Genomic DNA, 22,719 nt, shown 5'->3' on the forward strand with positions numbered 1-22,719 from the left:
TAGTAAAAAGTTATAGAATTCAATTAAAGCACTCAAGAAAAGGTAAGACAAAGGGGAATTTGTTCAAATAGGAAATAGATGTAGATTCCAAGAGCACACCTTCAAAGTACTTAGTTTGAGATCACCTAAAAGTCTCATCCAGACACAAGCACAGGTCCCCACTAAGAAGAATACACTCAAATGTTAACAAATCAAATATAACATGTAAATAAAACATAATACAGTACATAACAGAGAGATGATTTACAAGGAAAAAAATATCATCTCCCAAAGCAATAACTATACATTCGACTGTTTCCCTCTCAGCCAAGGACTCTGACCAAGGTCAGGACAAAACCAAGCAATCTCACTCCAAGACAAAGACAGAAGGCAATTGGAAAACAGATAACAGGGGATAGAAGACACAGCAAATACCTCCCTGCCCACTATGGGAGGTAGGAACCCCACCCAGAATTCAAATAGGGAACAGATGCAGATTCCAAGAGCACACCATCAATAAACTTAGTTTGAGATCACCTTAAAAGACACCATCACAAGATCCCACAAAGAGGGATACACTCAAATGTTTACAAATCATATGTATAAAAAAATAAATAATAACAGTACATAACAGAGAGATGATTTACAAGGAAAAAAGTATTATCTCCCAAAACTATAACTATACATTCGACTCTTTACCTCCCGGCAAAGGACTCCGTCCAGGGTCACGACAGAACTAAGTAATCACATTCCAAGACAAAGACAGAACTCGGAAAACAGATACAGGGGATAGAAGACACAGCGTGATCTCCTGCCCACTATGGGAGATCAAAGACCCCACCCCAGTAAATCTTGTAAAATCATGCTAACAAATAATTGCTACATATATAAAGCCATTTCACAGTCTTAAACATTTGAGACATTTAAACTTAATTTTGATCTGTACGGTATCCCAATATGTCAAGTAAATGATGAATCAATTTACAATGAATAACCTGCAGTATACTGGAACCTCAGAAAGGTGAACTGTGATATTGATGGTTCCAGTCGTAAACCATTCAATGCCAAGAATAGTCTTGTTTTCCCATTTTAGACCATGCTCACTCTTCAATCAATGACACATCAGGTCTGTAAACCATCCCTGCCTACTATTTCGAAAAATTTGTAATACATTTTTGCTCCAATTTCAGAACTTCCCATGAATCTTAATGCCATGCAATAATACATAATGGAGAGATGATTTACAAGGAAAAAAATATCATCTCCCAAAACAATACCTTTGCATTTGACTGTTTCCCTCCCAGCCAGGACTCCGGCCAGGGCCAGGACAAAACCAAGTAATCTCACTCCAAGACAAAGACGAGAAGCATGTTGGAAAACAGATATAAGGGGATAGAAGACACTTTATGTAGCAAATTTAATGACAATGAAATTTGCTGCCAGACTACACAATTTTAAGGATTTTGAAGTGTTATTTAATCCTTGTGAGGGTAAATTGTTGATTTTTAATGTTAATTTTAGCGACCACAATTTTTATCTCCTAAAAATTATGAATTTTTAAATTTTCACCCTCATAATGACGTATAGCCACTGGTTTTAAACTATCGGTACAATGGCAGACGCCATAATCTTCATCACCGCCCTTATGAAATGCATATATATAAACATTTGACAGATATTAAGATTGTTTGACTTCTACAACGTTGTTATCAAGCGTTGCTCTCATCAGGAAGTGGAAGTGAAAGTGTAGATTGTTGTGTTTTCGTATTTTTATAGATTCGTGTTTATGGAGGTTCGTAATTACATAAAAGGTGTTTGTTTCTATGTCTGCATGAGGAAGTTAGTTCGTTTCTTCTGTTGAGTGTTGCTATATTCGGTTTAGTGATGATGAAGAATTTTTTTGCAAATCTTAGAAGAGGGGAAGTACGACTGTGCTCTGGAGATGATTTTCCATGTGATGCTGTGTTGTATGTTTTTTTCTTTGAGGTTCCAAATGTGTTCGCTAAGTGTAGTAGAATGTCGTTTGTGTATGTTTCTGAAGAAAGATGTATGCAGGTTGTATCTGGTTTTGAATGACCACTCGGTGAGGCCAATGTATGTTTCTTGTTTTGGTGTGTCTGGTCGTGTTACTGTGGCTTGATAAATTATGTTTTGAGTCAGGCAATTGCCGTTTAGTGGGCATATTGTCAATTTAGAAAAGCAACATATATCCGAATCTAGATCTTTGAAGGATAAAGAAAGTATGTATAATAATTCTGACAAATTATAAGAAAAATACCAAAGTGTATTGTCTTGTTATTAATTACCATTAATTAGTAAATCATCTCATTATTGTTATTCAGAAGATGTTTGTAAATAGAGAAGTTAGGGATAATGAATGGTCTTTGTCATAACATGATTATTTTTTTGTTTGTTGCTTTAGGTCTCTTCCAACACAATTGAGGTTATATGAGAGACCGCTGACAAAAAAAACAAGCAATCTAACAAAAATAGTACAAATGTAAATCAAAATCATAACCTAAAGATACTATAAGCTAAATCATAAATAACCAAGAACAAACAGGCAGAAGATTTACAGAAAAAAAAAAATCCCCTGTCAAAAATACAATCACAAACCAAAGAAGCAGAATAGGCTAGTAAAGAGAAGAAGAAACGACATCACTATTGGATCGTACACCCATGCGAACATCATAGGTATATGATTCAAGGGTGATGCTCCCATCCAACCACCCGCTTTATAACATGATTATAAAATCTTCAAAAATTATTGATATTGTATATAGAAACTAAAATCATATTTACATAAAAATGTTTGTTCATAATATTATACAAGGCAGTTGTCATAAAATGTAAAAAAATGCGCACTAAAATCTTCCCAAACTTGAAAGCACTGGATATCACACAAGATGAAAAACTTCCATTTTTATAATGCAGAAGACTGAATTCATCAGATTCAATTATCATAATAAGATCATGTCCTATTCAACAGTAATAGTTATAATGCCCTCTTGTTACATTCACCCCAAAACTAGTGTGACAATACCATAACATTTCATAAGTCAATCATTAAAAAATGTATTCATCCCCAAACCTAAAATGACAAAACATCAGTCATGTCAAAAAAAAAAGTATTATTCCACCCCTCTCAGTGGAAAACCCTATCATTTCTTAGTAAATATGTAATCGTTGAATAATGCTTTGAAAGTAATGAATAAAAATTTTATTCAATGGTTCAAACATTTTATTGGTGTGAAATAAGGTGTAAAAGACAGCTGATTGGTAATAAAAAATAACCTTTTTGTGCGCATGAATACAAATTCAATGTTTGTAGTTTTGGCTCAAATTCTCATTCAAGCAGAAGGAGAAAGAAACAAATTATGGTGAATAGAAGTACGAATACCATACAAAATATCTAATAATCTTACTTTGAGGGGTAGAATAAACGTTTTCTTTCATTTATTTGTCTTTATTAAACTCGTTGTATTTTGATCGTGCAATAACACATACTCGCAAGCTCGTTGTGTCATTGGGCACAATAAAAATAACTCATTTAATAATGGCAAAGAGATGAAAGAATCGTATACCCACCCCCCAAAACTAAAATGACAATATATTAAATCTACAATACTTTAAACAAGAATCTCCCAACAACTTGAAAGCACTGAAAACTGAATGTCATCTGTGACTCAATACTTCAATCTAGTATTTTGTCGGGGTGAAGCAAATGAAGCAATAGTGAGTTTAACTGTAAACTGATGAAACTATGAAATTCTATTTTTCTGCAATTTAAAAATTTGTATTTCTTTTCCTCAATACAATATATGGCGTAAAACAATTGTTCATATTTTTGGCAGCACATTCAATTTTGACCTCAACATAATAATGTCTTGAGAGGACTATTCACGTATGATGAAAGACGACAAGATGCGGAACTTTTTCCTTTTATTAAATGCAGAAGAAAAAGAGATCATCTAATTCTATAACTATAATAATAAGCTCATGATCTATACAACATTCATTGATTATCAAGAGTTCCAATCGCCTCCAGTTACAACAGCCTGTGACATAAAAGTGACATTATATAACCAGGCCTGTAAATGGATGGTGAAAAAATTGTCATAATCTTTTGAATACGCGGAAATAGACCAACAAGACAAAAATATGGATCAATTAATAAACAGAACACAGATATGGCACATCAATTGACTAGTCAAATCATGTCACTTTCCCCAATACATTTATAATACAATGAGCAGGTCCTACTTTTATGGTACCACAAAAAAATCACAATAATTTGAGATTACACCATTTCTGGTCCCAGGTCTTAGTTGTAAAATTAAAGAAAGAGAAAAATTCCAACCTTTTTGAAGGATGTTCTAGACAACTTGTGCTTGACGCGAGAAGTTGGTTTATCTTTGCCCCTGTTTGTGTTAAATTTTTAAGCTGATTCTTATTATTCAGTTTAATTCTTACAAAAGAAAAAGCCTGTAATCTATTTCCAACAAATTCAAAAAGTCTGAAATTATTTTGAGGGTGATCTAGAGGTGGAGAAGGGATTAAATCCATTTCAAAAAGCTTGAATTCCAGTTTAAGCCGAAAATCCTGCATTCATGCACAAGTCAGTCATCAAAAAGTCTACAATACTTTTCACTGGGTTCTTCGCACATCTTGAGAGTATCGGAGGTCACGAGATGAAAGATGAAATATTTGAAACCTCCATCATAAAAATGGCAGAGGAATATAAAATATTTAATTCGATCATATTCAATAAATGTTTTTAAAAAGCCCATGGTCTATACAACATTGATCATTAAGACTTCTAAAATCCTTATTCATTAACTTCTTGCCCTTAAGTGATACTATTTATTACAAGATTGTCAGTCAATCTGGCAATTCTTTACCCCCTGCTTACCAACTATAGGAAAATCATCACATTCGTTACGATACAACCAACATTTTTCTTATTCAAATTTCTTTTGTACATCATAAAATTTAAAGAAAATGAACAGTGTGTTGTAGACCATGTTTTGCTAAAGAAATTATGTATCACAAGAATTTTACTGCTATTATATCTGAGTGATAAAAAAATCTATTTTTGTGTTAGCTGAGTGTAATGTTTTGGGGGAAATTCTGAAAATGGTTGGTAAGGAGAGGGTTAAACATTAAATATGATATGTTACCTGAAAAACTATCTGAAGCTCACCTTTGTGTTATTATTAAAATAGTACAAAATACTGTTCAACAACAAATTAATATCCATTCTAAATGGTCTGGTTTCTCTTTGTGATCCCATCACCTTTCCACACCCAACCCCAGATCCTTTATTTTCTAAAAAAATTTTTGAAGAAAACAATGAAGTGGAAATAGTTGAAAGGTTCCAATATCAAATTTATAATGAAACAAACGACATGATTGACATTAAAAACTTTTTTCATAGTAAAATTGCAGAAACAATTCTATTATCTAAAGAGCGAAAAACATCTAATATAATTATAAAACATATTTTACTCCTTGTAGCGACATTAGCCAACTCACTAAAGTATGGAATTTGTGAGGTTTTTTGTTTTTTTTAATGAAATGCTGGTACAGGACCATTTTGTTATTAAACCAAGTTGAAAAATAAAACTTCATTGCTTTTTTTTTCTATTTGGGTGCTTATCCAGGTGATATATAATGACATTTACACTACAGACAGCCCAAGTCCAAAATATAAAAAATAATTAACAATGACTATGTTTAAGAAAAACAAACCAAAAAAAAAACCATATCATCGTTCACTCAAACTGTGTAATAGTAATATACAGGTCATGACAAAAATCAGTTTAAATATTTTGACAACTGGCCCAATAAACTCACAAAGCCAAATTGTGACCCACTGCTGGGTTCACGTCGGGGTGACTTGGACAACAACAAAAAATAAATAAAAGGAAAATTATTATAAGACTTGGAGGATAAAAAAATAAAAATGCTTTCCTGAGCATAAAATAACATTTTGTATTATTATTACTATTATTATTATTATCATTATTATTATTATTATTATTATTATTATTATTATTATTATTATTATTGAACGTATTGATGTTATTACGATTGTTGTATTTTTGTGTGGTGTATCAGTTTATTTTTTGGTTCCATTTACCTTTTTTTTTTTTTTTTTTTTCCACTTCATGTATGTTGGCATCAAATTGTTGATTTATTGGCGAAAGCCTAAGATTGAATAAACTTTGAAACTTTGTATTCTATATTTCTTCTAATTTTAAACTGACTTTTCTAAATCTACCTCTTCTTACATAGTATGAGATCGAAGATTGTGATCACATGGGAAAACACCCTCAATCAATTGAGCTCAAATTCAAGCAATTAATATATTATTTGACATACACTTTAGTGTAAAAAACTTTCATGAGCATCAGCGCCGACACCACCATTCTTTATCACTGAACTGTCATCTTGCTCTGGAGAATCTATCACAATATCAGTTTCCAAGGATGAAGCTAATGTGCCATATTTCTTATCAATATAGCACCTTGAATATACTAAAAGCACAAAAAACAAAATGCACAAAATAAAAGTGTCTATGACAAGGAGGTAACAAAACCACATGTTGCTGACCTCTTCCATCAAATAACCTATAATTAGAGGATTAACTATGGATCCCAAGGAACTGGCGACCAGAATGAAAGATGAAATTAAGCCTGTCACCTGAAACATCTCTGTTTCCATCCACGAAAATCCTGAAGCAAAAACACCAGAGCAAGATAAAGCTGAAATTGATGAGAAAATTACAAGTGCATCCACAACTCCCAAACTAGCAAAAATTGTAAAACAGGAAAATGCAACTGCCATGGAGGTTGTCATCAGGAATAGAAGCTGGATCGTACTCAATATTTTGCTCATGAAAATCATTAGAAATCTTGCCAAAGCAAATGAAGCCCATGCTACGGCAGTTGTTAAAGCACCCTTTGACTTTGAAATGCTGTCATATCCTTTTACCAAAAATGTCATTAGAAATGAGAAAAATGTATCCTCAACACAGCAATAAGCAAAATAGAAAAAGCATATTCCACATAACATAATTATCAACAATGGAAATGGAACATTTTTCCTGGAAAATTGACGTTTTTCCTCAACCTGATGCGTAGATTCTTTTTTACCATGTTTTTTTAGAAATAAAATGAGAAATGGAATAGAAGAAATAATGGAATAAATACCAACAATAATAAATAAGTATTCTACACGAGTTTCTGTTGGTCTCAAGTCATGACCATCAGTGGCATTGAAATGTAGTCCTGTAGCATTGGAGGTGTATCCTGAGGTACTGAATGGAAGTTCTGTGGTATTGAGTTGATGTTCCGTGACATTACGGTGATGATATGTGGCATTGGAGTAAACATTTTCATTACTCATGGAATTATTAACTTGACCCAAGTCTGCTTTCTCAGCTAAAAATGGTTCTGCAATTAAAGGGGACAACAATCCTCCAACAGAAAAGCAAAAATGCTGAAATTGTAGAAGTCCATTGGCATCAGATCCCCATATTCTCATGTGCTCTGAATTAATGGCTGGAATTACAAATATAAATAAAAAGAATTGAAGAAAACAACATTTATTAATTTCAACGATTAATGTTTTTTTGAAGAGGATGATGTTAATTGCTTTTTATTAAAACCTTAACTGAAAACTTAAAGCTGCATATTCAAATTGTTTTCAACAACAAAAAAATATTTAAATGAATGAAAATTGAGTCACAAAATAAAAAAAATTACAGAATTCAGCAAGTATCAACAAAATGAACGAGTTGTGTGATTTTTGATTTTTTATTCGTTTGAATCCTATGGTCTGATGTCAAGATAAATAATCAGTATTATATTGAATTTTGTTTCTCCTCCTTTTTTTTTTTTTGCCATGGACCTAGGGTATAATTGGGGTCGAGCACTATAGAAATAATATCATTACTTTCATATGTTTTCTAAAAATCATGTCTAAACTATAAAAAAAAGCCAGAGAAATCTTTTAAGCATTTTAATTTGATTATTAAAATTGAACACTTTAAATATTAAATTATGCAAGTAATATAAAAAGCTATTAATACTTTGAAAAGAATTCTATATTCATAAATATAATTGCTGAAATATTGTGCATACCTGCCTACTTCAAAATTTCAAAATCAGTAACCTACATGAAATTCATCAGTAATAAATAGTAGAATTGCAGTAATCCTAAACTAATCCATTAAAAAATATGAGGTACAAACTTTTATATGTAAAATAAACTTTTGTTGTTGACGACCACCATTACGAGTTAGGAATTCGACTTAGCTATCATGGAACTGGGCAGTAGCGTTTATAACTTTAAGGAAATTTGAAGATAACATTTTTTTTCTCCTTAAAATTGCAGAAACATAAGAGAAAAAAAATTCTCCACGACGAAATTGCTGTGCATAGCGGCAAACTTTCCAAAGAGCTAAAACGGGACACCCTACCGCACAATGCCTTCATGACCCATAACAGAAATATGCTTGACTATTAAATATAATCTATAATCTAGATCTTTTTCTGTTCTTTGTTGTGATTTCCTAGTCAAAAAAAAACATGATCCTGGGACGTGCAAAGGCATTTCTATACTTATAAACAGTCCGATTTTTTTTTTCTTCTTATTCTTTCTCAGACAGCCAAATCGGGACAGTCCTGATTTTATCAAGACAGTTGGCAGCTATGGCTGTGAAATCAAAATCCATGATATTTCTTCCATTTCTGTAAGTAAATCCATAGTTGTCATCAAATTTCCGTAACAATAGCAGATGATCCAATTGGTAAGAGAAGGCAAGTATACATTGTTATGCTTTTAACGACTATATCATAAAATATCATTTAAAAATTCTTAATACTCAGTGATTAAATAATAAATAATTTATAATGGGAATACAAATTATAAATACCAGGTTTTCTGGAAAGTTTTTAAAGCAATGTTAGCAGTATGGCAAGGTTTCACTGTTATAAAAAATGTTAATATGAAGTTATTGTACCTGTATCAATTCCTCCACCAAACGATGCGGTGACAAATCGGATTAAAATCATGAGTTCATACTGCGCACAGTAAGGCACAATAATGTTTGTCAATCCCAGTCCTAAAGTCACTATAAATATCAGCAAAGCTTTATTTATCTGAAAGTGAAATAGTGAATGATCAAATGAGTTAACAGAAAGTCAACAAAGTGCAATATGATAACAATAATAATAATAATAACAATGGTGATGATGATGATGATAATAGTAATAATAATAATAATAATAATAATAATAATAATAATAATAATGCAATCTTCTATCACTGAAACTCCATAAAATTAGACTCTTGCATGCTGAAATTACAAATTACATTGGCTAAGATAAAAAAAATTAATACATGCACAAAATATCTCACTTCTCATACAATCTAATAAAATCGAAACAGATAGCTTTGTAGAAAATGTGTAAAAATAGACAAAGACTCTTTTTCATAAATGCTCTGTGATAAGGCAATCCAAACAGAGACAGCTCAAAATGTGAAAAGGATCTCATTCCAACCTTTAAATAAAATAAATAAAATTCCCTTTATTCATCCCATAGGGGAAATTTGTCTCTAGGGTCTATTCCATGGGAAGACTGGTTCAACCCAGACGTCAACCGCAGTGCAGCACCACAAATTGAGCTAGGGCGAGGTAACTTGCTCAAGGCCATACACAGCACAGCAGTGGGTGATCGAACTCTGTACCTGTTGGGTACGAAGCAAAGACCATACCGCTAAGCCACGCTGCCCCTTTTGAGCGTATGAGAGAGACAGGTAGTTTGTGAAATCACTGTTAGAACGTAAGAGTTGGAGTTTTGAATATCTTTCAATTAGTTCTGAAAAGTAGGGAGGGACAGAACCTCACAGCCAGTATAAGTCATGAGGTAGAGGTCTGACAGTAATGTTCTGGACAGCCTGCAGTTGTTTCAGACAATGCTGCTTGGTCATATATTCAGATATGAACCGTCTAATGGAAGCAATCTTTTTCAGTTGGAAAAAAGAAGAGATTTAACCAAATTATTAATTTGTAGCTCCACTGACAGTCTAAGAATGTGCCCAGTCTTTTTACATTTAAACAATTTGAAAGGAAGCGTCCCCCAGCTTCAAGTATTGTGGACTTAAATTGTTAAAAGAAAAAGAAAAAGGAATAACTGTATTAAATACAGCGCATGTGGAAGTTGCTTGCTTTCATTTCTGAAGGATGCTGAAGTAAATTATTTTTTTAAATTTTGTTCACACATTGTTACATTTGAACGTACACTGATTTCAATATGCACTGAATTGCCAAACTCTTCTACCTTATTGTAAATAAGCCCTGTTATAATAGATCCAGTCAGATAGCCTGTGTTGCCACCAGTGAAAAAGGCAGATGAAGCCTCTAAGTCGGTGTTGGTGATTATTTGTATATCCAGCAAGGTTGGACCGTGCTGTCCCACATACAGGCCCTGAAACAGACAAGTAGTATAAGTATGAAATTATTTGGATACTGCTGCTTGAAGTTGTGGCCAGTTAGAAGTATCGATCAAATGAACATTACAGCTTGTAAAAAAAAAAAAGAACAAAATACTTAATATGGAAAATGTTGGGCTTGGAACCATTCTTCATCAAACAACAGAAAGTATTGAAGAATGGCTTGAGTCTGATTACGGATTCTTATAATTACTCTTTGGCGCGTAAGTTTATGATTTCAATTGATCAGATCACAAAATATAAACAAATGATCTCATTGTGAAAATGGTTTGGCATATTTTTATAATCACAAAAACAACAAGAGAGATCAAAATTTGGAATATACAGAGAAAAATGTTTTCTGCAGAGGGAGTGAAAACTCACACGAAGGTGTTTGGTAACTACCATGGCGTAACTATACCCATGATAATTTTGGATATCTCTCATTTTCCTCCCTTTCATACACTCACAAACATATACACACACACACACATGCACACACACACATGTGCACACTTAATGACACACACACACACACAAACACATAATAAGAATATATACTAACATTTATAAATTTTTTGTAAAATAAGTCCACTTACTAATGAGACAAAAACTGCTGCCAGGAAAAACGAATAAATGATGTTTTCCTTATATACTGGATCTTTTAATTTTTCTCTGAATGAAGGAGTCTTTTCAACTGATTCCTCATTTTCATTTAGCTTGGATATTACATCTCCATCCATCATTTTACCATTGCTGATACTATCACGTTTGTCGAGGTGAGTGGTCTCCATTCTGTGGTAATATTTTTAAAAAAGCAAACTTTGTAAATTTTAAAACATATATCATAAGATAAGATAAATTTGAACTAAAAAAAAGTAGAAGTAAAAGAAAAATTTAAACAAGAATAAGTTTAATGCTATTTTATATTTCAAGGTATATATATATATATACATACACAGTCCACTCCGGATAATCGCAACACCCTGGGATCAGCGAAAACGTTGTGATTAACCGGAGTTGAGTTTGCTGTCCACTATTACAACATTTTCTCTCTGAGTTTATACATGGCTGCAGTATCTTTGGTCGATTACAGATAAAATGATGGGGCACTGTTTTCACCACCAATTGTTGCAAGATTTTATAGCAATCGTCATTCGACCAAAACTCAACCAATTGTTGTAAACATTGTTCGTAGTCCACCTTAGGCTGAGCAATTGGGAACAAAAACCATATGACAGCCCTCTATGGATTTTGACAAGCAAAAGCAGCTTTGATTGACTTTCACTCTTTTCTTCTCAACATTTGTAAGAGTCAAAGAGATTATCCATGATAAGAAACAATAAGCTATCACCAAATCCATTGGTCACAATGTACAGTTGCCAATCCCAAAACAAAGGATATTGCTCAGGTTCTCCATTGTCCACAAGTTGTCTAGACTATGCACAGCCTCCCCGTCTCCATTCTAATGAACGAAGATGACCACACAAACCCACAATATAAGGTTCCGCTGTCTTTTAAGTCTATTAGAGTGGTGACACACTACAGTAGCATTAACCCCGCCCACTCTTGATTATCATACTTGTCATGATTGCACCCATGATGAAATGTAATCATGAGATTTTGTTTTATTGATTTATTGAATTTGCCACTTCTTGGGGTCAAAAATTTGTTGCGATTAACCGAAGTTTGTTGCAATTAACCAGTGACTTTTATATAGAATTAATTCCATTTCTTGGGAAATGCTGCAATTAACCGAAAGTTGCGATTATCCGGAGTGTACTGTATATATATATATATATATATACAGATATATATGGAGAGAGAATTGAATTGTGTTGGATACAAATATATATATATATATATATATATATATATAATATATATAAAATTATTATAATATATATATATATATTTCACTGGGCAAGATTGTGGTTCCTGCTTCACTTTTGGATGAAAGCATTAGACTGCAAGTCTCAACAAATTGGTTTACTGAGGACTACATTTAAAATGCCTGACATATGTCAGGAAGAGAGTAAATAGTTTTTAAAACTTTTAAACCCCAATTTAAGATATAAGCATGAAGACTGAACGCAAGCTAATCTTCATAAACCATATTCATAAGATTAATATACATGCATGTGTGTATGTACGATTGCTGCACTTAAAACTTAACCTATAAGTATAGTATAAGAAACAAATCAACTGAAAGAATATGAGACTGATTTGGAATATATCTAGTATAAATTTTGCCTCTTACTGTAACTTAATTATACATGTAGTTATGACATTCTTACGTTTAAAATCTATGACTGATTTGGACTCCCTAATTGACTGTCAAATAGACAACCGATAAAACAATCAGTCCATGATAACGAATCGTCTGGTCGAGGGCCAAAATTAAATGTTTAAAAATGATGAAATATGACATAATTAAAGGACACGTGCAACATAATCAAAAATCAGTCTCAGTAGCTCTAGTGTACATCTTATGTAAGTTTGTAACATCTCCTGTTACAAATATCCCATTGTGAAATTTATTGTAATTGTTCGTTTGAATTTGGATCGGATAAAGATGGAAATGGAATCACAGATCACAAGGCATTTTTGGAATTTTATCTTTTTAATCTCAAATAGAATCAAAGCTAGAATCACCATTTAAATGACCACAAAACCCACAAATCGATTTGGATCAGATCAAAAAAAAATATACCGACCCTCATCTGCTTTAGATTTTTTTTTTTCACTGTGGTATTTTAAATTTAAAGTAAAGAGATGACGGTAGCTTTGTAACAGTAACAGTAAAAACACTAACACTGAGAATGAGAAAGCCGACAGTCAAGTATCTATAAATATTTGAATACCGTATTTTTATGGTGATATTGCAAGAAAACGAAAACTCAGCCTGGACGTATTCTAAACGTCTCGGAACGTCACCGGTAGATATGAACACAGTCACCCGAAAGAAAAATAAAAAGGCTACAAAAATAGTTGCATCCGACTGCTGTCACTGCTGTCCTCCAGGGTTGCCAGATTATTTTTCAACAAAATGCCAGGGGAAGACTCAAAAAATGCCAAAACACTCCAAAAAATGCCAAAGTCTGTTGACTCCCACCCCCACTAAGAAAACTACTCACTTTTGATAGACAATTTACTATCATATCCTGGTGGCTTGCGTGTTTTTTTTTTCGTTTTTTTTTTTCGTTTTTTTTTTTTAATTATACTAAATTTCCTGTTGGGGTAATGTTTTACCTACTGACTACTAAGTGGAGTGCTAAACCACTACACCACGGTTGGATTTTAAGAATGAAAAAGAAATACATTAACATGAAAGGTTTTTAGGCGTTTAGAAATAATTAAGAAAAGGTGTCATTTGAAGTATAATATACAAGAAAAGAAAATGCCAAATGAAAATGCCAAATGCCAAATGATTTTTCTAATGCCAAACGGTTTTTAAAAATGCCAGATTTTTGGAATCTGGCATTTAAAATGCCAAACTGGCAACCCTGAGACGGAAGATACTGTAAAGTTCACACACAGTTCACAGGTCACAGGTTTATAGTAGGATTGCCAGTTATTCTGATTAAAAATGCCAAACAAACAAAAAAAAAATTAAAAAATAAAACACACACACACACACACACACACACACACACACACACACACACACACACACAGAGAGAAAAATGCCAATTTACGGTCATTGATGATGATGATGATGATGATGATGATGATGATGATGATGATGATGATGATGATGATGGATGAGCATGATGATGATCATCATCATCATATTCATCATCATCATCATCATCATCATCATCATCATCATCATTCATCATCATCATCATCATCATCATCATCATCATCATCATCATTCATCATCATTATTTTGTTACTACTGTATTATGACGATTGATGATGATGATGATGATTAATTATTATTATTATTATTATTATTATTATTATTATTATTATTATTATTATTATTATTATTATTATTATTATTATTATTATTATTATTATTATATTATTATTATCATATATTATTATCATAAGCATTATTATTAATTATTATTATTATTATTATTATTTATTATTATTATTATTATTTATTATTATTATTATTATTATTATTATTATTATTATATTATTATTATTATTATTATTATTATTATTATATTATTATCATTATTATCATTATATTATTATTATTATTATTATTATTATTATTATTATTATTATTATTATTATTATTATTATTATTAATCGGCTTACTGCGTTAAAAAAATCCCCTTTGAATGATAATTACGGGGTGGAGGGGGGGGAATAAAAATAAGGTATGTAAAATTAATATATATATTAAATTCAATCTGTGAGGCCGACGTGCAACTTATTTGCAAGTCTGATAACCCTAATAGAAAAATATTCTCAAACCAACCCAAAATATTATCCATTACAGCAATGTTAAAACCAGTCCATAACTGCCTCCAGTTATCAGACCTGCAAATATGTGCACGTCGTGTGAGGCTCCTGGTCCAATATTTTACCAGCAATATTAGAATTCGTCGAAATGTGATAGTACCGAAATTTGCGTATTTGACTTTTGAAGATAAAGAGTTCTGCGATCGTAATTTAGTGCTGGGTCGAGTTTGAAACGATCAAATCGAGCGGGTTTTCGATCGAGTCCTCTAAAATCGAGTCGGTTTCGGGCGGGTTTCGAGTCAGTGACATCATCGAGCAGTGATTCGTTTGAAAAAAAAAAAAAAAACACGAGCATCTCGGTTGCCACAGGAAACTTCACAGTCCCCTCCCTCTCTTATGTCTGTGGCTGGCTTGACTGCAGCTGGTTATGATGGGGGCTGCCAGATGGCCAAGTTCAAAATTGGTTACTAAGAAATGTTTTTCTATTATTATTCATTTTTTTTAAAAAATCTTTTATTTAAAAAAAAAATGAAAAGATAAGTTTTATCCAACTGTAGTCGATTGTTTTATTAATTAAAATCAATGAGTTTTTCAAGGGAGTCAGGATGATTGTGGTGTTTGATAATGTGAGGTTCTATTTGACTATTTGGCCAAGAAAAAATCTGGCTGTTTGGAAGCCTTGATTTTATTTATTTTAATTAATTTTTTTATGATCGTTCGTCGCATCACACGCACCCACCCACACACGCACGCACACACAGGCACACACACGCACACACACACACACACACACACACACACACACACACACGCCATCAAAACTGCATCAGTTGTTGATTTGGTGAAGGGGTGGCACGTCAACCCCCCCCCCCCCTCCCCCCCTAATCAGAGAAGGAATACAGCGATATTCACCTTGACATATTTCATATTTATGTCGCGCCAAAAGTTGTCGGGTGTAACCTACATGACCGCCCCCACCTCACATTTGTCACTGGTCGTCATCGAGGCGCGCGCTTTCTTGCTTTGTCGGTTACCTTTCATCACACATGTTCAAATCTTTATCTTATAGCCTATTTACTACTGCTATTAATTTTATTTAAACAGGTGATATTACGGTTGTTGCCTTTCCTGCTCTCGGCTTAGTTAGGTTGCTTTAAAATTTGGGCAGGAATATGAATATTTAACATTGTTACTTCCTGTTTAGTTTTTCTTTGTGTATGTATGTGTGTGTGTGTGTGTGTGTGTGTGTGTGTGTGTGTGTGTGTGTTGTTGTTGTTGTTGTTGTTGTGGCTGTTGTTGTTTTGTTGAGTTTTGGGGGTTTTTTTTTTGTTTGTTTTTTTTTTTTTTTTTTGGGGGGGGGGGGTGCTTTTCTGACATCCAAACACCAAACCCGAGACTATTTATTTATTTACATTTAGTTACTTTGTTTGGTTTCTTTTTTTTCTCTTCATTTTGTTGTGTGTTTTGTTTTTTTTGTTTTGTTTTTTTTGTTTTTTTTTTTTTGTTTTTTTTTTGTTTTTGTTTCCTTTTTTTGGGAATGGGAATAAATATCAACACATTAACATGTGTTGATATTTATTTTATTTATTATAATTAAGGTGATGATGATGCTGGGCTGCTGCTCCTGCTGATAATGATGGTGAAGATAAATAAATTATAAAAATAATAATAAATAAAATTCCCGTTATTCATCCCATAGGGGAGGTTTTTCTCTACGGTCTATTCTAAGGGAAGACTGGAATAACCCAGGCGTCAGCCACAGTGCACGCCGCAAATTGAGCTAGGACGAGGTGACTTGCTCAAGGCCACACAGTGCAGCGGCGGGTGATCGAACTCGGTACCTTTGGGGTGCGAACCAAAGACCGAACCGCTGAGCCACGCTGCCCCTAATGATGATGATGATGATGATGATGATGATGATGATGATGATGGGAACTAACAAATTACACAGGCATCTAACATTGAAACATTCCATATTCAAAGCTAACGTTTTACTTTACTGTAGGGTAGGGTAGTGTTCATTGATAGATGGATGCGTGTGTGTCATAGAAATAGCCATAGTGTCTGTCTGTCTGTGTGTGTGTGTGTGTGTGTGTGTGTGTGTGTGTGTGTGATATTCAACCTTTAGTAGGTTTAATGAAGTCTTGTCACACACGCGTGATACACCTACACGAATTTCCCTGCCACCCAGACATACTAACATCTGACAAGGAATGAGGGCTGTGGAAGAACCACAGACTACCGTGTGCAAACGTTGGCGATTGGTATCGGATGGCAAACTGTGATCGTTTGAAATGATTCGAAACACTCGTTACTCGTTACCCCTCAACTCGCTCGGATCGTGATCGTCTCAAGTCTCAAGATCGTCTCAAGCTCGTCTCAAGTCTCAAGATCGTCTCAAGCTCGTCTCTACTCGTCAACTCGAATGATCGTTTTATCAACTCGCTCTTCCGGAATTGAGATCGGACGGTGAATCGTGGCTTCGCGCTCGAATGTCGATCGAGTAAAAGCGATCGAATAACCCAACACTAGTAATTCTGTCTACTTCTACTTTTGCTTTCTTTGGTCGGAACTCAATACACGCATACTGCATGAACTCTATATACTTATATTTCATAATTCTTAGTTATTAATGTCGGTCAATGATTGTATTCTGACTCTGTTCACGTAAGTTTTGTTTTGTTATAGCTGCAATAACTACAGATCTGGATTGTAAATGTAGTAAATCAACGTTCTACCACCATCCGATCATCCAGTGACGCAACCCTGTGAAACTGTGAACTCGCGCAAAAGACTTGTGGTGTTACAATTGCAAGGAACCTCTTTTTGGAAGCATCTGTCTCTAGTGCAGTCGAAAAAAAAAAAGCATCTGTAACATATAAAGCTAATACGCGTAGTTCTTTGCGGAGTGTAATTTTTTAAAACCAAAGCATTAAGTCAATGAGAGAAAATGTGTAACGTGGAAGAAGACAATTCAGTATCTGTTGCTCGAGGTAAAACATTTCTGAAGGGAAGTAAATGTGTAAAATGTGACCAACCGGGTATTGTTGTAACCCGTATTCATGATTCTTTTTGCAAAGAATGTTTTCGTGTTTATGTTGTACACAAATTTCGATCCGCTATTGGGAAATCGAAGCTCATTCGTGATGGAGAAAAAGTTCTGGTTGCATTCTCTGGGGGTGCGAGCTCAGCTGCCCTTCTTCATTTGATTACTGATGGTCTAAGTCTCAGAGCTCACAAAAAATTAAGATTTATTCCAACTCTGCTTCATGTCGATGAATATTCTGTTCTGGAAGGATGTGACTACGATAGATTTGATGTTCAAAAAAGAGTATCTGAACTAATGATTCAAACAGGGTTTGAAGCCTTTATCACATCATTAGAACAGGGACTAGATCTTGAGAACAGCCAGTCTGAACATGCCGAATGTTCTAGAAATTTCAAGCCTCTTTATTGGGAAGCTTCCACAAATGTTGCAAAGTTGCAAGAACCATCTACAGATGATACAACAAAACTTAAAAATCTAATGTCAAATTTATCATCTTTGACTTGTAAAGAGGATTTCCTCCGAAACTATCGAAATCAGTTGATTGTTGCTATGGCTCGTAAATTAAATTTTGACAAGATCTTAACAGCTGAATGCTCCTCTAGATTATCTGTGAGAATTCTATCAGACATCGCACAAGGCCGTGGTTCACAGGTGTCTTTCGATACAGGGTTTTCTGATTCTCGAAATGATGTCATGTTTATCAGACCAATTCGAGATTTGACATCAAAGGAGGTAATAATGTACAATAACATGTTTGATGTGTCCAGTATTTTCGTCCCAACTTTTACCACTAAAGCTGTGACAGGAGCAAGCATTGAGCGACTAACAGAATCTTTTGTCACCGGGTTACAAGCAGATTTCCCATCCACAACAAGTAATATTGTGAGAACTTCTGAAAAGCTTTCTCAGTCAACTCAAGTTGATCATGTAAAGTGTACTTTCTGTAAAAGTTTGCTGGACACCAATGTAGGAGCTGCCTCTGCCTTGAATGCTATTTTGTTTTCAAAGAAATTATCCAGAAGTGGTAGACTCTGTGAACAGAATAATGTGTCAGCTGAAACCGGCGAAGACCTTGAATCCAGCACAGCTAGTGACAATCTAATGGAAAGTACCATATCTCAGTTGTGTTTTGGGTGCAGAAATATGATTCAGGACTTTGGAGGTGATCCAAATACTTTACCATGAATTCACAAAGATGAGCAACAATTTCATAAGGATCGTATGAACATTCTCAAAAATCAAATAGCTGATTGCCTTCTTGATGATCAATCTTGACCTGTACCAGTTCTTATAGCTTATACTTTATACCATTGTTATGTGGACTCAATATCAAAGAAGTAAACCAAATCTCATTGCTTCTTACAAATTTAGTATATGAATTATAGTATACAGTGGACTCCGGATAAGATGATGCCCAGGGGAACCGAGAAAAAAATCGACTTATCCGAAAATCAACTTAACCGGAGTGTAACCAAATGAGCAAAAACGCATGTGAACAAGGCAAACCAATCAAGAATAAGTATGTCCCTTCATATCGCGCGGTCTCTGTAGTGGTCATCAGAGGCTCCTACCCCCAATAGACCCATAGAGGAATCAGAATACATAAAAATCGGAATTTGAGATAAAAAAGCGGAATCAACTTACTGTTATTGACTATGACATGCTTTGCAACAGAAAATGTAATAGACAATCCAAAAGTACTCAAATGATTAAAAATATAAAATGTGTAAAAATGTACAGATTGTGTAAAGACTAAGAATGGGGTCAAATAATAATAAGAGAACACACAGGTCCTGGCCGTCTGAGAGCAAAGCATTGAACGTATGGATTTAACCTTGTCAGATCCCTCCCCCCCCCCCCCTACACACCTAAACAAACAAACGCGCGTGCCGGTACACACACACACACTTACACAGGGCTAAAATTAAATAGGGAAAGAAGCTGACCGTACTCAATAATATTATTACGGAATGAAGCCAACATATAATATTACAAAGGTCATTGACCTCACAAATTGGAGTCACCATAATAATAATAATACTTCGGTCAACCCCCCTCCCAGACAGCACACACTTGTGTGTTGATTGACCATAGGAGATGCTGACGAAATAAGCCATAGCTCACTTTTTTTTTCACTACAGACTTTTATTTTATTAAATGTTCCTCGATTGGAAAGGTGAAAAGCGGAATTTTTGCCTTGAATTGGGAATGTATACCAATTAAGTGAAATTATTCCGCGAAAAGCGGAAAGGTAGGAGCCTCTAGGTCAAGGTCATGCTTCTTGTAAATCGTCGAGACAGAAATAGCCGGTATGCCAATTTTCTATGCGATGATTTTCTGTCGCATGCCAGACTTTCCAAATGCATCGAATCTTCCTTTTCCGCGATAGGTTTGCCATTGTAGTTGTAGACTTGATTTGACTTCTTGATAAAATTGATACTAATTAAGTGGGCCATTACATAGGATGGCCTGGGATTAGAACCCAAAAAAAATCTTGAACTTGAAGTTGAGAAATTAAAGTTATTCAATACTGCTTATGTACATTGAACACGGACGTCAGGAAAAGCACCTACATCACATCGATGTGCGCCAATCGTTTGCGGATGTTCTTAACCACTGAAAATTCTTACTGGTAGCTTTTTTAACCAATGGAAATACTTGTTTATTTGTGATTTTATTGTAGTCATGAGTGATAAGAACATCGACTTAAGCGACATAGACTTATGTGGAGTTTGTTTGTTTTTTACTAATGTTATATAGGAAGAAGGGGGAGGGACCAAGAAAAAAAATCGACTTGGGTAAAAATCGACTTAGGCAACGTCGACGTATCCAGAGTGCACTGTACGTTGGTTTTTCTTTGCATTCCAAACTTGTGTCAATAGAGTAGAGTTTTCATGATCCCAGATAGGTAAAATTTTGGAAAACATTTAATACCTTCCTCTATACAGTGCAGTCGGTCGTCTCCATATAATAACTTTCTCAAAGGCAGAGATACAGACTATTAGGTCACTTTTATGAACACTTCTATTTTTTTTAATTGGTCTAGAAATATTGATATCATTCTATACATAATTCAGGAGCTGTGGCTGTACTGCTGATTTGTAGAATTGTTTTGTTATTTTATTGTCTTTGGTCTTCAGATATGACAGTTTGTGTTGTAGATTAAAAATTTAGGGCTTAATTTCTTTCCAATATATTTTTAGTCAAAAAAAACAAAAAGAAAAGAAATTGCCAAGCTCACAAATTTAAATTTCTAGAGTGAGTACTGGAGGACGATCAAGGCCATATAGATCTATGTTGTGTTTTGTTAATTATGGTTTCTGTCACTGTCAAAGATATATTCTGTATACGTTTTTAATTTGAGTGTATTCCTCTTAGATGAGATCCTGTGCTGTTGTCTGGATGAGATTTTCAGGTGATCTCAACTGAGAGTGTGTTCTTGGAATCAACATCTGTTCCCTATTTGAACCATTCCCCTTTGTATTATTATTATTTCCCCATGTGCATTAAATGGTATTTCTAGTTCTAGAATTTTTTACTATCCCATTTTCTTCCTCTTTACTGCCGCTGAAATAACCTAAATATGTTATTGTTATTATTTTTAATTTATTTTTTTTAAAACGATTATTATTATTATTATTATTATTATTATTATTATTATTATTATTATTATTATTATTATTATTATTATTATTATTATTATTAGGGAGCGTTCACATATTATGTCAACAAAAAATTGGCATTTTTAGACCCCCCCCCCCCCCCCCCCCCCCCCCATGTCATCAATTGTCATCATTGACTTGCCCCCCCCCCCCCCCTCCCCCCAATATGATGACATCATCAAAATGGACTATTTTTCGTGAAAGTCATGTGATGGTGGCTATTGAACAGGGGAAAAGAGGTAAAAACAACTGAGTGCCAAAAGGTGTGAAATTTGATATATACCTCTTTGTCTCTGTTCAATTCTGGTAGCCAGCATTACACGATGTTAACAAAAAAAAAGTCCATTTTGAAGATGTAGACATGGTTAGGGTAGTTCAGTTGTTAGAGCGTGGCTGAAGACCTGACAACTCAAGTTGATTCCCATCGCAGCCACATTTTTTTTTTTTCGGGGGTGAATAGGTGTAGGTGGATCACCTGATCTGGTAAAAAGTAATTTGTGAAGACTGATGTCCTATCCGAATAATAACATATATGTTACTAATCCGCTTCACGTCACGGAAACCCTATTGTAGACATGTTTGTATGCTACTGAAAAAACTAGCACAATGAAACGGGTGTTGAGTTAAAACATTCTAATTTATTATGAGCTTTACTGATTTTCTAAGGTGTAGTGACAATGACATCATTTGTACTACTGGGCTGTCATCTGGGACATTTCAATTTCCAAACATAAAGTTTATAGACTAAAAAATGTTCCTTCCTTCAACCTCCGACATTGACACTGATTCAGTTTCCAATGGTTCTTCCTCCTCATCATCATATTCTTCCGCTGATGTCTCTTCACTCAGTGTCCCACATTTTCTGGAATGCTCTTTCAATGCAACAATAGTGGAATGATAAAGGGTGCATTTTGGACATTTTCGCTTTTTCAGAATGCTGATTCCTTTCCAGTCGGTTCTTTTCAGAGATGGGCAATGCTCATCATAGCAGTTGGTGTTGTTGATTTTGGACAGGAACAAACTTTGGAATAAACTGCCAAACTTTCCTTGGTTGCTTATTTTCAGACCAGCATCACATGGAGCAATTGGCACTGGTGGTGGCAA

General features: G+C 34.2%; 2 protein-coding genes across 4 annotated transcripts; one reads left to right on the top strand and one right to left on the bottom strand.

Annotated features, from left to right (window-relative positions):
- Nucleotides 1-6,099: 6,099 nt before the first annotated feature.
- LOC144974539 (sodium-dependent glucose transporter 1A-like) lies at nucleotides 6,100-13,511 on the bottom strand. 3 transcript variants are annotated; one of them, XM_078917496.1, is made up of 5 exons: nucleotides 13,344-13,511; nucleotides 11,079-11,274; nucleotides 10,329-10,475; nucleotides 9,008-9,146; nucleotides 6,100-7,544 (listed from the first exon to the last, which is right to left on the bottom strand). In XM_078917496.1, exons 2-5 carry the CDS (start codon nucleotides 11,271-11,273, stop codon nucleotides 6,367-6,369), a joined length of 1,659 nt encoding a protein of 552 aa, XP_078773622.1. In that variant the 5' UTR covers nucleotide 11,274; nucleotides 13,344-13,511; the 3' UTR covers nucleotides 6,100-6,366. The 3 variants fall into 3 exon arrangements, with proteins under 3 accessions (XP_078773622.1, XP_078773624.1, XP_078773623.1); XM_078917498.1 differs by having other exon boundaries at nucleotides 12,777-13,510; XM_078917497.1 differs by having other exon boundaries at nucleotides 6,226-7,544; nucleotides 13,385-13,460.
- Nucleotides 13,512-17,465: 3,954 nt separating this feature from the next.
- LOC144974540 (cytoplasmic tRNA 2-thiolation protein 2-like) lies at nucleotides 17,466-21,484 on the top strand. The gene has a single exon (XM_078917499.1). It carries the CDS (start codon nucleotides 17,855-17,857, stop codon nucleotides 19,136-19,138), a length of 1,284 nt encoding a protein of 427 aa, XP_078773625.1. The 5' UTR covers nucleotides 17,466-17,854; the 3' UTR covers nucleotides 19,139-21,484.
- Nucleotides 21,485-22,719: the final 1,235 nt, after the last annotated feature.

Source organism: Berghia stephanieae, chromosome 6 (assembly GCF_034508935.2).
Source record: "Berghia stephanieae isolate SIO BIC M18660-M18661 chromosome 6, UCSD_Bste_1.3, whole genome shotgun sequence".
NCBI classification, from domain to species: Eukaryota; Metazoa; Mollusca; class Gastropoda; order Nudibranchia; family Aeolidiidae; genus Berghia; species Berghia stephanieae.

Coding starts and splice junctions, on each gene's coding strand:
- LOC144974539 (XM_078917496.1), bottom strand. CDS start 11,273: ATGGAGACCACTCACCTCGACAAACGTGATAGTATCAGCAATGGTAAA. Junction 10,476..11,078: donor CAGCAGTTTTTGTCTCATTA/GTAAGTGGACTT, acceptor TGTCTGTTTCAG/GGCCTGTATGTGGGACAGCA. Junction 9,147..10,328: donor CAGGGCTTATTTACAATAAG/GTAGAAGAGTTT, acceptor TTTCACTTTCAG/ATAAATAAAGCTTTGCTGAT.
- LOC144974540 (XM_078917499.1), top strand. CDS start 17,855: ATGTGTAACGTGGAAGAAGACAATTCAGTATCTGTTGCTCGAGGTAAA.